General features: G+C 40.6%; 1 protein-coding gene across 1 annotated transcript in view; it reads left to right on the top strand.

Annotated features, from left to right (window-relative positions):
* The window catches only part of LOC138864669 (uncharacterized), a 79,539-nt gene that overhangs the window by 53,390 nt on the left and 13,649 nt on the right, over positions 1–12,500 (top strand). Inside the window, exon 3 of the mRNA XM_070132529.1 lies at positions 852–914. Coding sequence (XP_069988630.1) covers positions 852–914 — 63 coding nt within the window. The remainder of the gene's footprint in view (positions 1–851; positions 915–12,500) is intronic.

The raw sequence follows: 12,500 nt of genomic DNA, 5'->3' as shown, positions 1-12,500 counted from the left end.
ATGTTTATGCGTTGTGCCGACACCAGCAGTATAGCTAATGTGTACAGTGTGCAATTGTCAACAGACAGAGAATGGATATAGAGTTCTAAGTGGAATGGGGAAGAGCGAATGTTGTTGTTGATGTCACTTTGGTTCGATTTTCTGTTTTTGGGGTGAGATAGGGTAAGGAAGGGGGGTGGGGGGTGGGGGGGTAGATTGAGGTGATTTCGTGGTTTGAGAATGTGTGAGATGGTCTTGTCAGTGTCTGTGGCTCTGCCTCTCAATCGTACTCTCTTTGTGTCTCTCTCTGTCTCTCTTTCTCTCTCTGTCTCTCTTTCTCTCTTTCTCTCTCTCCCTCTCTCTCTCTCTTTCTCTTTCTCTATCTTTCTCTATCTTGCTCTCTCTTTCTCTCTTTCTCTCTGTCCCTCTCTCTCTCTTTCTCTCTTTCTCCTTCCTTCCTTCCTTCCTTCCTTCCTTCCTTCCTTCCTCCCTCCCTCCCTCCTCCTCCCTCCCTCCCTCCCTCCCCTCCTACCCCCTCCTCCCCCCTCCCCCTTCCTCCCCCCCCCCCCTCCTCCTCCCCCTCCCCTTCCTTCCCCCTCCCCTTCCTCCCTCCCTCCCCCTTCCTCCCCCCTCCCTCCCTCCCTCCATCCCTCCCCTCTTTTATCTATTATGTTGTCTAACTTAAGACGTATTCCAGGAAACAACAAGAAAATGAAAGAAATACCACCAACAAAAAGAAAACTAATAACAAACATATAAAAAGAATTTCTTCAACCTTATATATCAAAACTGTGGTTTAATGCAGAGAGACTTGGTGTTCGTGTAGCGGTGTATATAAATCAAAAAGTGATATATATCTCTCCTCATTTCAGCTGATTCTGACGGGCCTCCTCGTGCTGTGTTTCATAAGACGAAAGAACCGGTTTTCCTATTTGGTAAGTAATGATCGGGGTGTTTCTTTCGTGTAGATTAGAGCTTGGAAAGGTTCTCTTGAAGTCGTCCTGTTGCTGAAGCGTGTGGTTGAGTTTTGACGCTTGACCGGGGAAAACTCCGTGTAATATATTGTGCCAAAATTCCGCACTGGCAACTCAGACGTGACAGCCGGTGTTGCCGTCGCGGGATGTTTTTTATTTTTGAGTGTTTTGTTATTTCTGTGTTTTTTTTTCTTTTCTTTTCGTTTCTTTCTTTCTTTCTTTTTCGTGTTTGGTCTTCTTTTCTTGCTTTTTAGTTTATGATTTTCTGGGTTTCGCACTTTTTTTTTTCATCTTTTTGTGTGTGACAACTTTTCTGGATTATTTTTTAATACTTCTCTGTGTGTCATTAATGTTGTTATTGCTGTTATTAATGTTATTTTTATTATTATTTCTGTTAGCAAAATTGTTAGTATTATGCATGTTGCCATTGTTGCTATTATTACTTTTATGATTGTGCTTGTTATTGATAATAATAATGATGATAATAATAATGATAATAATAATATCATTACTATAGTTATTTATTGCCATTACTTTTATTATGATCATTATTACTGACATTGTTATTATCATATTCATTATCAGCAACAGCAGCATCATTACTATTACTATTATTATTATTATTATTATTATTATTATTATTATTATTATTGTTATTATTACGGAAGAGAGAGAGAGAGAGAGAGAGAGAGAGAGAGAGAGAGAGAGAGAGAGAGAGAGAGAGAGAGAGAGAGAGAGAGAGAGAGAGAGAGAGAGAGAGGCGATAGAAAGAGAGCGATAGAAAGAGAGCGATAGAGAGAGAGAGAGAGAGAGAGAGAGAGAGAGAGAGAGAGAGAGAGAGAGAAAGAGAGCGATAGAAAGAGAGCGATAGAAAGAGAGCGATAGAAAGAGAGAGAGAGAAAGAGAGAGAGAGAGAGAGAGAGAGAGAGAGACAGAGAGAGAGAGAGAGAGAGAGAGAGAGGCGATATATATAGAGAGAAAGAAAAAAAAAGAGAGAGGGAGGGAAGGAAAGAGAAATAGAGAAAGAAATAAAGAAAGAGAGAGAGAGAGAGAGAGAAAGAAAGAAAGACAGAAACATGGAGAGCGAGAGAGAGAAAGAAAGAAAGAAAGAAAGAAAGAAAGAGAGAGAGAGAAAGAAAGAGAGAGCGAGAGAATTAGAGAGCGAGAGAGAGAGAGAGAAAGAAAGAAAGACAGAGAGAGAGAAAGAAAGAAAGACAGAAACACAGAAAGAAAGAAACAAAAAAGAGAGAGAAAGAAAGAAAGACAGAAACACAGTAAGAAAGAAACAAAAAAGAGAGAGAGAAAGAAAGAAAGAAAGAGAGAAAGAAAAGAGAGAGAGTTCGGCATCGCAACCAACCCTCTCCAGCAACCGGTATGATACACTTCTCATTAGAATTCGTTAATTAACTCATTAAAACGCGATATAAAATCTCGGCCAATTGTGTTGCTTCGTCGGATTATCTGCAGTGTCATCATGGCGTCCAGTCGCTCGGAAGGGATCGGGTCAATTTTTATTTATTTTTTTATTTATTTATCTATTATTGATATTGATTTTGTATTTATTTTTTATTTATTTATTTATTATTAATATTCATTTTGCATTTATTTTTATTTATTTATCTATTATTGATATTCATTTTGTATTTATTTTTATTTATTTGTCTGTTATTAATATTCATTTTGTATTTATTTTTATTTATTTATCTATTATTAATATTCATTTTGTATTAATTTTTTATTTATTTATCTATTATTGATATTCATTTTGTATTTATTTTGATTTATTTGACTGTTATTAATATTCATTTTGTATTTATTTTTTATTTATTTATCTATTATTAATATTCATTTTGTATTTATTTTTATTTATTTATCTTTTATTAATATTCATTTTTTTTATTTATTTATCTATTACTGATATTCATTTTGTATTTATTTTTATTTATTTATCTATTATTAATATTCATTTTGTATTTATTTTTTATTTATTTATCTATTATTAATATTCATTTTGTATTTATTTTTTATTTATTTATCTATTATTAATATTCATTTTGTATTTATTTCTATTAATTTATCTATTATTAATATTCATTTTGTATTTATTTTGATTTATTTATCTATTATTAATATTCATTTTTTTATTGATCTATTATTAATATTCATTTTCTATTTATTTTTATTTATTGATCTATTATTAATATTCATTTTGTATTTATTTTTATTGATTTATTATTAATATTTACTTTGTATTTATTTATTTATACGTTATTAATATTTATTTTGTATTTATTTATTTATTTATATTTATATTTATTTTATATTTATTTATTTATTTATTAATTATTTATATTTGTTTTGTGTTTATTTATTTTTTGTCTATTTATTTTGTATTTATTTATTATGAATTTTTATTTTGGATATATTTATTATGAATGTTTATTTTGTATTTGCTTATTTATCTAATAATATTTATTTTTATTATTTATTATTAATATTTATTTTGTATTTATTATTTATTTATTATTAAGATTTATTTTGTATCTGTTCATTTATGTATTATCAATATTTATTTTACATTTATTTATTTATTTATTAATATCTATTTTGTATTTATTTATTTATTTATTATTATTAGAGAGAGAGAAGAGAAGAGGGGAGAGAAAGAAGAGGGGAGAGAAAGAAGAGGGGAGAGAGAGAAGAGGGGAGAGAGAGAAGAGGGGAGAGAGAGAAGAGGGGAGAGAGAGAAGAGGGGAGAGAGAGAAGAGGGGAGAGAGAGAAGAGGGGACAGAGAGAACAGGGGAGACAGAGAACAGGGGAGACAGAGAACAGGGGAGACAGAGAACAGGGGAGACAGAGAACAGGGGAGAGAGAGAAGGGGGGAGAGAGAGAAGGGGGGAGAGAGAGAAGGGGAGAGAGAGAGAAGGGGGGAGAGAGAGAAGGGGAGAGAGAGAGAAGAGGAGAGAGAGAGAAGAGGAGAGAGAGAGAAGAAGAGAGAGAGAGAAGAGAGGAGAGAGAGAAGAGGGAGAGAGAGAGAGGGGAGAGAGAGAAGAGGGGAGAGAGAGAAGGGGGAGAGAGAGAGAAGGGGAGAGAGAGAGAAGAGGAGAGAGAGAGAAGAGGAGAAAGAGAAAAGAAGAGAGAGAGAGAAGAGAGAGAGAGAGAGAAGAGGGGAGAGAGAGAGAGAGAGAGAAGAGGGGAGAGAGAGAGAGAGAGAGAGAGAGGGAGAGAGAGAGAGAGAGAGAAGAGGGGAGAGAGAGAGAGAGAGAGAGAGGTAGAGAGAGAGAGAGAGGTAGAGAGAGAGAGAGAGAGAGAGGTAGAGAGAGAGAGAGAGAGAGGTAGAGAGAGAGAGAGAGAGAGGTAGAGAGAGAGAGAGAGAGGTAGAGAGAGAGAGAGAGAGGTAGAGAGAGAGAGAAGTAGAGAGAGAGAGAGAGAGGTAGAGAGAGAGAGAGAGAGGTAGAGAGAGAGAGAGGTAGAGAGAGAGAGAGGTAGAGAGAGAGAGAGAGGTAGAGAGAGAGAGAGGTAGAGAGAGAGAGAGAGAGAGAGAGAGAGGTAGAGAGAGAGAGAGAGAAAGAGAATGAAAACAGAATAACATAAAACCAAAGGAAACAAGGGAAGAAAGATGAAAAGGGGGGTTAAGAGAGAGGAGAAGAGAAGTGGAGAAGGGAAAGAGATAATATAGTGTTGAAGATTCGTGCATCTGAGCTTGACTTGTATTACACGTTGCAACCCTTCCTGCCGCATTGCCCCCGTGTTTTGCATATAGATTGTGCAGCTCGGCAACACACCCCCCATACTTGTGGGGGGGCGGGGTGGGCGGGAGAGGGGAAGGGGAAGGGGAGGGTGGGGTGAGGGAGAAGGGGGGAGGGTGGGGTGAGGGAGAAGGGGGAGGGTGGGGTGAGGGAGAAGGGGGGAGGGTGGGGTGAGGGAGAAGGGGGGAGGGTGGGGGTGAGGGAGATGGGGGGAGGAGGGGTGTGTGGGAGAAGGGGAAAGGTGAGGGGAGTGAGGGAGAAGGGGAAAGGGGAGGGTGGGGTGTGGGAGAAGGGGAAGGGTGAGGGGGAGTGGAGGGAGAAGGGGAAGGGGAGGGTGGGGTGTGGGAGAAGGGGAAGGGGGAGGGTGGGGTGAGGGGGGAAGGGGAGGGTGGGGTGTGGGAGAAGGGGAAGGGGTGAGGGAAAAGGGGAAAGGGAGGGGGGATAGGAGGTGAGGGAGAAGGGGGAAAGGGAGGGGGGTGAGAGGAGGTGAGGGAGAAGGGGAAGGGGAGGGTGGGGTGAGGGAGGAAAGGGAAAGGGTGAAGGAGTGAGGGAGGAGGGAAAAGGGGAGGGGATGAGGGAGGAGAAGGGGAAAGGGAAGGAGGAAGTGAGAGAGAAGGGGAAGGGAGGAGAACAGTAAGCGTGAGAGGGAGGGGGGGGGGGGTGAGGGAGCAGTGAGTTGACGGGTGTGTGGGTTGGCATCCGAAAGCGTGAATTCTTTCCTCTCTCGTGGAAGCATACTGACGTACTGTACACACATACATATGCGCATACATACACACACATAAGCTTAGACTTCAGTACGGGCGTTGTGAGACACATTTACGCGAATACGGAGCACAGAATGGCCACAGACATCACTAAACACACATATTCACACTTAATCACGCATATACCCACTCAGCACTCTTATTATTATCAATAGCTTACATTATCCTCCCTATTAAAAAAAGAACAAGTATTTTCCGCCACGTTTTAATTTCACTAATTAATAAAAAAAGAAGAAAGCCAATATTAATAGCAGCTCATTAGATTCAAGAAAAAAGGAGAGGGTCGGATGGTGAAATGCGGAAGAGGCTAGATCAGTAGCAACTCGAAGAGGTGTCACGGCGTCTGTTTTGATGAACGTCCAACGAAAATATAACCATTAAAATCATCATTTTCCATCATTTTTTGAAAATTGAAGAGACCAAAATGATCGACCAGATTCACAAAGCACCTGTAACTTTTGTGACGTTATCAAAATAAACCCCATGTGTTTTTTTGTTTGTATGTTTTTTTTCACCTCCAAAAAACAGAATCAGACGCCATGACACCTCCTCGAGTTGCTACTGATCTAGCCTTTCCCGGTGAAATACCTCGGGCTGGTTGGCGGAGGAGGTCGTCGGGCGCGTGATGGGCGGTTGGGCAGCGAACTGGTGCTTGCGACAGAACGTGTTATTGGGTCGTTTGGGTCTGTTTATCGTGTGTTGTGGGGCGTCTTCGTTGATAGATGGATAGAGAGAGATGTAGAGAAGAGGAGAGAGAGGGAAAAGGAGAGAAAGAGGAGAGGGAGAAGGAGAGAAGAAGGAGAAAAAGATTAGAGGAAGAAGGAGAAGAAGAGAGAGAGGGAGAGAGTTAGTGAGGAAAACACACTGAGACTGAGATAAAACCTGAGACTGAGGCAGAGATAAAGCCAGACATATAGTTTGACAAACTAAGACTGAGACAAACAGAAATATATAGAATCAGGAGATACGTAAGACACTGAATCTCAACTCACAAAGAGACACATCACATACAAAATTTCCTGTAAACTTACACATTTTACACGAACAACATGCATACACACATGCACGCACACAGAGCCACAGGCACACAAGCATCACACTAAAATGAAATGTTACGGTCCAGTAGTTCAGAATGACCACCAAAAGTTTTTTTTTTTTTTCCAACTGCGGGGTAGAAAATCATAAAAAAAAATTCCCATCCCCCACGCTCTGTTATGTAATGCATAATGAATATTGAATAATGGAACGAGAATGATCGAAATCAGTCACCGATGAAAGATATCAATTCTGTAATGATTAATATTCGTTTTCCCTTTCGTAGGTTGGTGATGGCTAATGGGGGAGGGGGGGGGGGGACGCGAATGGGAAGGTAACTCGCTCGTCGGAATCCCATAATGGTTAATAGCGGGATTCCATAATCGTTGTTAGTGAAATTCCAGAATGGTTGTTGGCGGGATTCCATAATGGTTGTTACATAATGGTTGTTAGCGGGATTCTATTATGGTTGTTGGCGGGATTCCATAATGGTTGTTACATAATGGTTCTGGCGGGATTCCATTATGGTTGTTAGCGGGATTCTATTATGGTTGTTAGCGGGATTCCATAATGGTTGTTGGCGGGATTCTATTATGGTTGTTGGCGGGATTCCATAATGGTTGTTGGCGGGATTCTATTATGGTTGTTAGCGGGATTCCATAATGGTTGTTGGCGGGATTCTATTATGGTTGTTGGCGGGATTCCATAATGGTTGTTGGCGGGATTTTATTATGGTTGTTAGCGGGATTCCATTATGGTTGTTGGCGGGATTCTATTATGGTTTTTGGCGGGATTCTATTATGGTTGTTGGCGGGATTCTATTATGATTGTTGGCGGGATTCTATTATGGTTGTTGGCGGGATTCCATTATGGTTGTTGGCGGGATTCCATAATGGTTGTTAGCGGGATTCTATTATGGTTGTTGGCCGGATTCCATAATGGTTGTTAGTGGGATTCCATTATGGTTGGCGGGATTCCATAATGGTTGTTAGCGGGATTCTATTATGGTTGTTGGCCGGATTCCATAATGGTTGTTAGCGGGATTCTATTATGGCTGTTGGCGGGATTCCATAATGGTTGTTGGCGGGATTCCATAATGGTTGTTAGTGGGATTCCATTATGGTTGGCGGGATTCCATAATGGTTGTTAGCGGGATTCTATTATGGTTGTTGGCCGGATTCCATAATGGTTGTTAGCGGGATTCTATTATGGCTGTTGGCGGGATTCCATAATGGTTGTTGGCGGGATTCCATAATGGTTGTTAGCGGGATTCCATTATGGTTGTTGGCGGGATTCCATAATGGTTGTTAGCGGGATTCTATTATGGTTGTTGGCGGGATTCCATAATGGTTGTTAGCGGGATTCCATAATGGTTGTTAGCGGGATTCTATTATGGTTGTTGGCGGGATTCCATAATGGTTGTTAGCGGGATTCTATTATGGTTGTTGGCCGGATTCCATAATGGTTGTTAGCGGGATTCCATTATGGTTGGCGGGATTCCATAATGGTTGTTAGCGGGATTCTATTATGGTTGTTAGCCGGATTCCATAATGGTTGTTGGCGGGATTCCATAAAGGTTGTTGGCGGGATTCTATTATGGTTGTTGGCCGGATTCCATAATGGTTGTTAGTGGGATTCCATTATGGTTGGCGGGATTCCATAATGGTTGTTAGCGGGATTCTATTATGGCTGTTGGCGGGATTCCATAATGGTTGTTGGCGGGATTCCATAATGGTTGTTAGCGGGATTCCATTATGGTTGTTGGCGGGATTCCATAATGGTTGTTAGCGGGATTCTATTATGGTTGTTGGCGGGATTCCATAATGGTTGTTAGCGGGATTCCATAATGGTTGTTAGCGGGATTCTATTATGGTTGTTGGCGGGATTCCATAATGGTTGTTAGCGGGATTCTATTATGGTTGTTGGCCGGATTCCATAATGGTTGTTAGCGGGATTCCATAATGGTTGTTAGCGGGATTCTATTATGGTTGTTGGCGGGATTCCATAATGGTTGTTAGCGGGATTCCATAATGGTTGTTGGCGGGATTCCATAATGGTTGTTAGCGGGATTCTATTATGGTTGTTGGCGGGATTCCATAATGGTTGTTGGCGGGATTCCATAATGGTTGTTAGCGGGATTCTATTATGGTTGTTGGTGGGATTCCATAATGGTTGTTGGCGGGATTCCATAATGGTTGTTAACGGGATTCTATTATGGTTGTTGGTGGGATTCCATAATGGTTGTTGGCGGGATTCCATAATGGTTGTTAGCGGGATTCTATTATGGTTGTTGGCGGGATTCTATTATGGTTGTTGGCGGGATTCCATAATGGTTGTTGGCGGGATTCCATAATGGTTGTTAGCGGGATTCTATTATGGTTGTTGGCGGGATTCCATAATGGTTGTTATCGGGATTCCATAATGGTTGTTAGCGGGATTCCATAATGGTTGTTAGCGGGATTCCATAATGGTTGTAAGCGGGATTCCATGATGGTTGTAAGCGGGATTCCATAATGGTTGTTAGCGGGATTCCATAATGGTTGTTATCGGGATTTCATAATGGTTGTAAGCGGGATTCTATAATGGTTGCTATCGGGATTCCATAATGGTTGTTAGCGGGATCCCATAATGGTTGCTATCGGGATTCCATAATGGTTGTTAGCGGTATTCCATAATGGTTGCCATCGGGATTCCATAATGGTTGTTAGCGGGATTCCATAATGGTTGTTAGCGGGATTCCATAATGGTTGTTAGCGGGATTCCATAATGGTTGTTAACGGAATTCCATAATGGTTGTTAGCGGGATTCCATAATGGTTGTTAGCGGGATTCCATAATGGTTGTTAGCGGGATTCCATAATGGTTGTTAGCGGGATTCCATAATGGTTGTTAGCGGGATTCCATAATGGTTGTTAGCGGGATTCCATAATGGTTGTTAGCGGGATTCCATAATGGTTGTTGGCAAGATTCCTTAATGATTGTTAGTGGGATTCCATAATGGTTGTTAGCGGGATTCCATAATGGTTGTAAGCGGGATTCCATAATGGTTGTAAGCGAGATTCCATAATGGTTGTTAGTGGGATTCTATAATGGTTGTTAGCGGGTTTCCATAATGGTTGTTAGCGGGATTCCATAATGGTTGTTAGCGGGATTCCTTAATGATTGTTAGTGGGATTCCATAATGGTTGTTAGCGGGTTTCCATAATGGTTGTTAGCGGGATTCCATAATGGTTGTTGGCAAGATTCCTTAATGATTGTTAGTGGGATTCCATAATGGTTGTTAGCGGGATTCCATAATGGTCGTTAGCGGGATTCCATAATGGTTGTTAGCGGGATTCCATAATGGTTGTTAGCGGGATTCCATAATGGTTGTTAGCGGGATTCCATAATGGTTGTTAGCGGGATTCCATAATGGTTGTTAGCGGGATTCCATAATGGTTGTTAGCGGGATTCCATAATGGTTGTTAGCGGGATTCCATAATGGTTGTTAGCGGGATTCCATAATGGTTGTTAGCGGGATTCCATAATGGTTGTTGGCAAGATTCCTTAATGATTGTTAGTGGGATTCCATAATGGTTGTTAGCGGGATTCCATAATGGTCGTTAGCGGGATTCCATAATGGTTGTTAGCGGGATTCCATAATGGTTGTTAGCGGGATTCCATAATGGTTGTTAGCGGGATTCCATAATGGTTGTTGGCAAGATTCCTTAATGATTGTTAGTGGGATTCCATAGTGGTTGTTAGCGGGATTCCATAATGGTTGTTGGTGGGATTCCATAATGGTTGTTAGCGGGATTCCATAATGGTTGTTAGCGGAATTCCATAGTGGTTGTTAGCGGGATTCCATAATGGTTGTTAGCGGGATTCCATAATGGTTGTTAGCGGGATTCCATAATGGTTGCTGTCGGGATTCCATAATGGTCGTTAACGGGATTCCATAATGGTTGTTAGCGGGATTCCATAATGGTCGTTAGCGGGATTCCATAATGGTTGTTAGCGGGATTCCATAATGGTTGTTAGCGGGATTCCATAATGGTTGTTAGCGGGATTCCATAATGGTTGTTAGCGGGATTCCATAATGGTTGTTAGCGGGATTCCATAATGGTTGCTATCGGGATTCCATAATGGTTGTTAGCGGGATTCCATAATGGTTGTTAGCGGGATTCTATAATGGTTGTTAGCGGGATTCCATAATGGTTGTTAGCGGGATTCCATAATGGTTGCTATCGGGATTCCATAATGGTTGTTAGCGGGATTCCATAATGGTTGTTAGCGGGATCGGCGGTTTGTGAACGGCAGTGATGATGGTAATGCTTTTATCTTCTGATAATTGCCGATTATTGTGACTGGTATGGATTGCAAAAGTGTAGGATGAAGATGGTGTGAATGATATGCAGGAATGAATGGCAGACACGCTTTCATTCATGCACAGTAAGATAGACAGAAAATCAGACAAACAGAGAAAGACAATTCGTCAGTCAGAGACACTGAGACATAAACAGACAGACAGACCGACACAGACATGATCAGACAGACACACATAAGCATATAGACACAGAGAGAATTAAGCAGACAGGCAGAGGCATAGAGACATAAGCAGACAGACAGATACATAGATACATAAGCAGAGAGACAGATACATAGATACATAAGCAGACAGACACATGGAGACAAGCAGACTGGCAGACAGACACATAGAGCCATAAGCAGACAGGCAGAGACATAGAGACATAAGCAGACTGGCAGACAGACACATAGAGACATAAGCAGACAGACAGACACATAGATGCATAAGCAGACAGACACATGGAGACATAAGCAGACTGGCAGACAGACACATAGAGACGTAAGCAGACAGACAGACGCATGGAGACATAAGCAGACTGGCAGACAGACACATAGAGCCATAAGCAGACAAGCAGAGACATAGAGACTTAAGCAGACATACACATATACATAAGCAGACAGACACATAGAGACATAAGCAGACAGGCAGACAGACACACATAATTAGACAGACACACAGAGACACAAGCAGACAGACAGACACATAGAGGCATAAGCAGACTGGCAGACAGACACATAGAGCCATAAGCAGACAAACAGACGCATAGAGACAAAACAGACTGGCTGGCAGACACACATCAGCAGACAGACACATAGAGGCATAAGCAGGCAGGCAGACAGACACACATAATTAGACAGACACATAGAGACATAAGCAGACAGACAGAGAACAGAGACGGAGATGATCACACAGACTTACAGAGACTATTCGCACCACCTATAGCATTCCTTAAACAACTTCAAACTCCCTTTTCGTCATCAGGAGCCGCATATTCCTCACACCCCGTGGCGTTGATTCCTAATTCTTCCCATGTCTGCAGACTTAGCTTCTTTCCTCCATTCCTTGTTTTTCCTCCGTGCCTGTCTTTCATTTGCATCTGTTGAGTTATACGTATGCATTTTCTCAGCCTTGTGTTTAAGAACGAATATATATATATATATATATATATATATATATATATATATATATATATATATATATATATATATGTATGTATAGAAGTTGAGGTATACGTAATCATTTTGTCAGCCTTGTACTTAAGAACGAATATGTATGTATGTATATATATATATATATATATATATATATATATATATATATATATATATGTATGTATATATGTGTATATATATAAATTGAGATATACGTATTCATTTTCTTAGCCTTGTGTTTAAGAAGGAAGATATATGTATATATATATATATATATATATATATATATATATATATATATATATATATATATATATATCTATATATAAGGTGTTCAAGAGACCTTTTGTTATTTACAGACGTGCGTGGGTTGGTGCGGGATGGTGTGCTTTTAGGTTCTCGTTGTAGCATGTGAAATATTCAAATAAAAGTTATTTGCTGCGTTTTTTATGGGAATACGCGAAGGGAGAGGGGAAGGAGAAGGGGGTGGTGGAAGGG

Source organism: Penaeus vannamei, chromosome 17 (assembly GCF_042767895.1).
Source record: "Penaeus vannamei isolate JL-2024 chromosome 17, ASM4276789v1, whole genome shotgun sequence".
Taxonomy (NCBI): Eukaryota; Metazoa; Arthropoda; class Malacostraca; order Decapoda; family Penaeidae; genus Penaeus; species Penaeus vannamei.
Note: the sequence above shows the minus strand (reverse complement) of the source record. Positions and strands in the feature narration are given on the sequence as shown.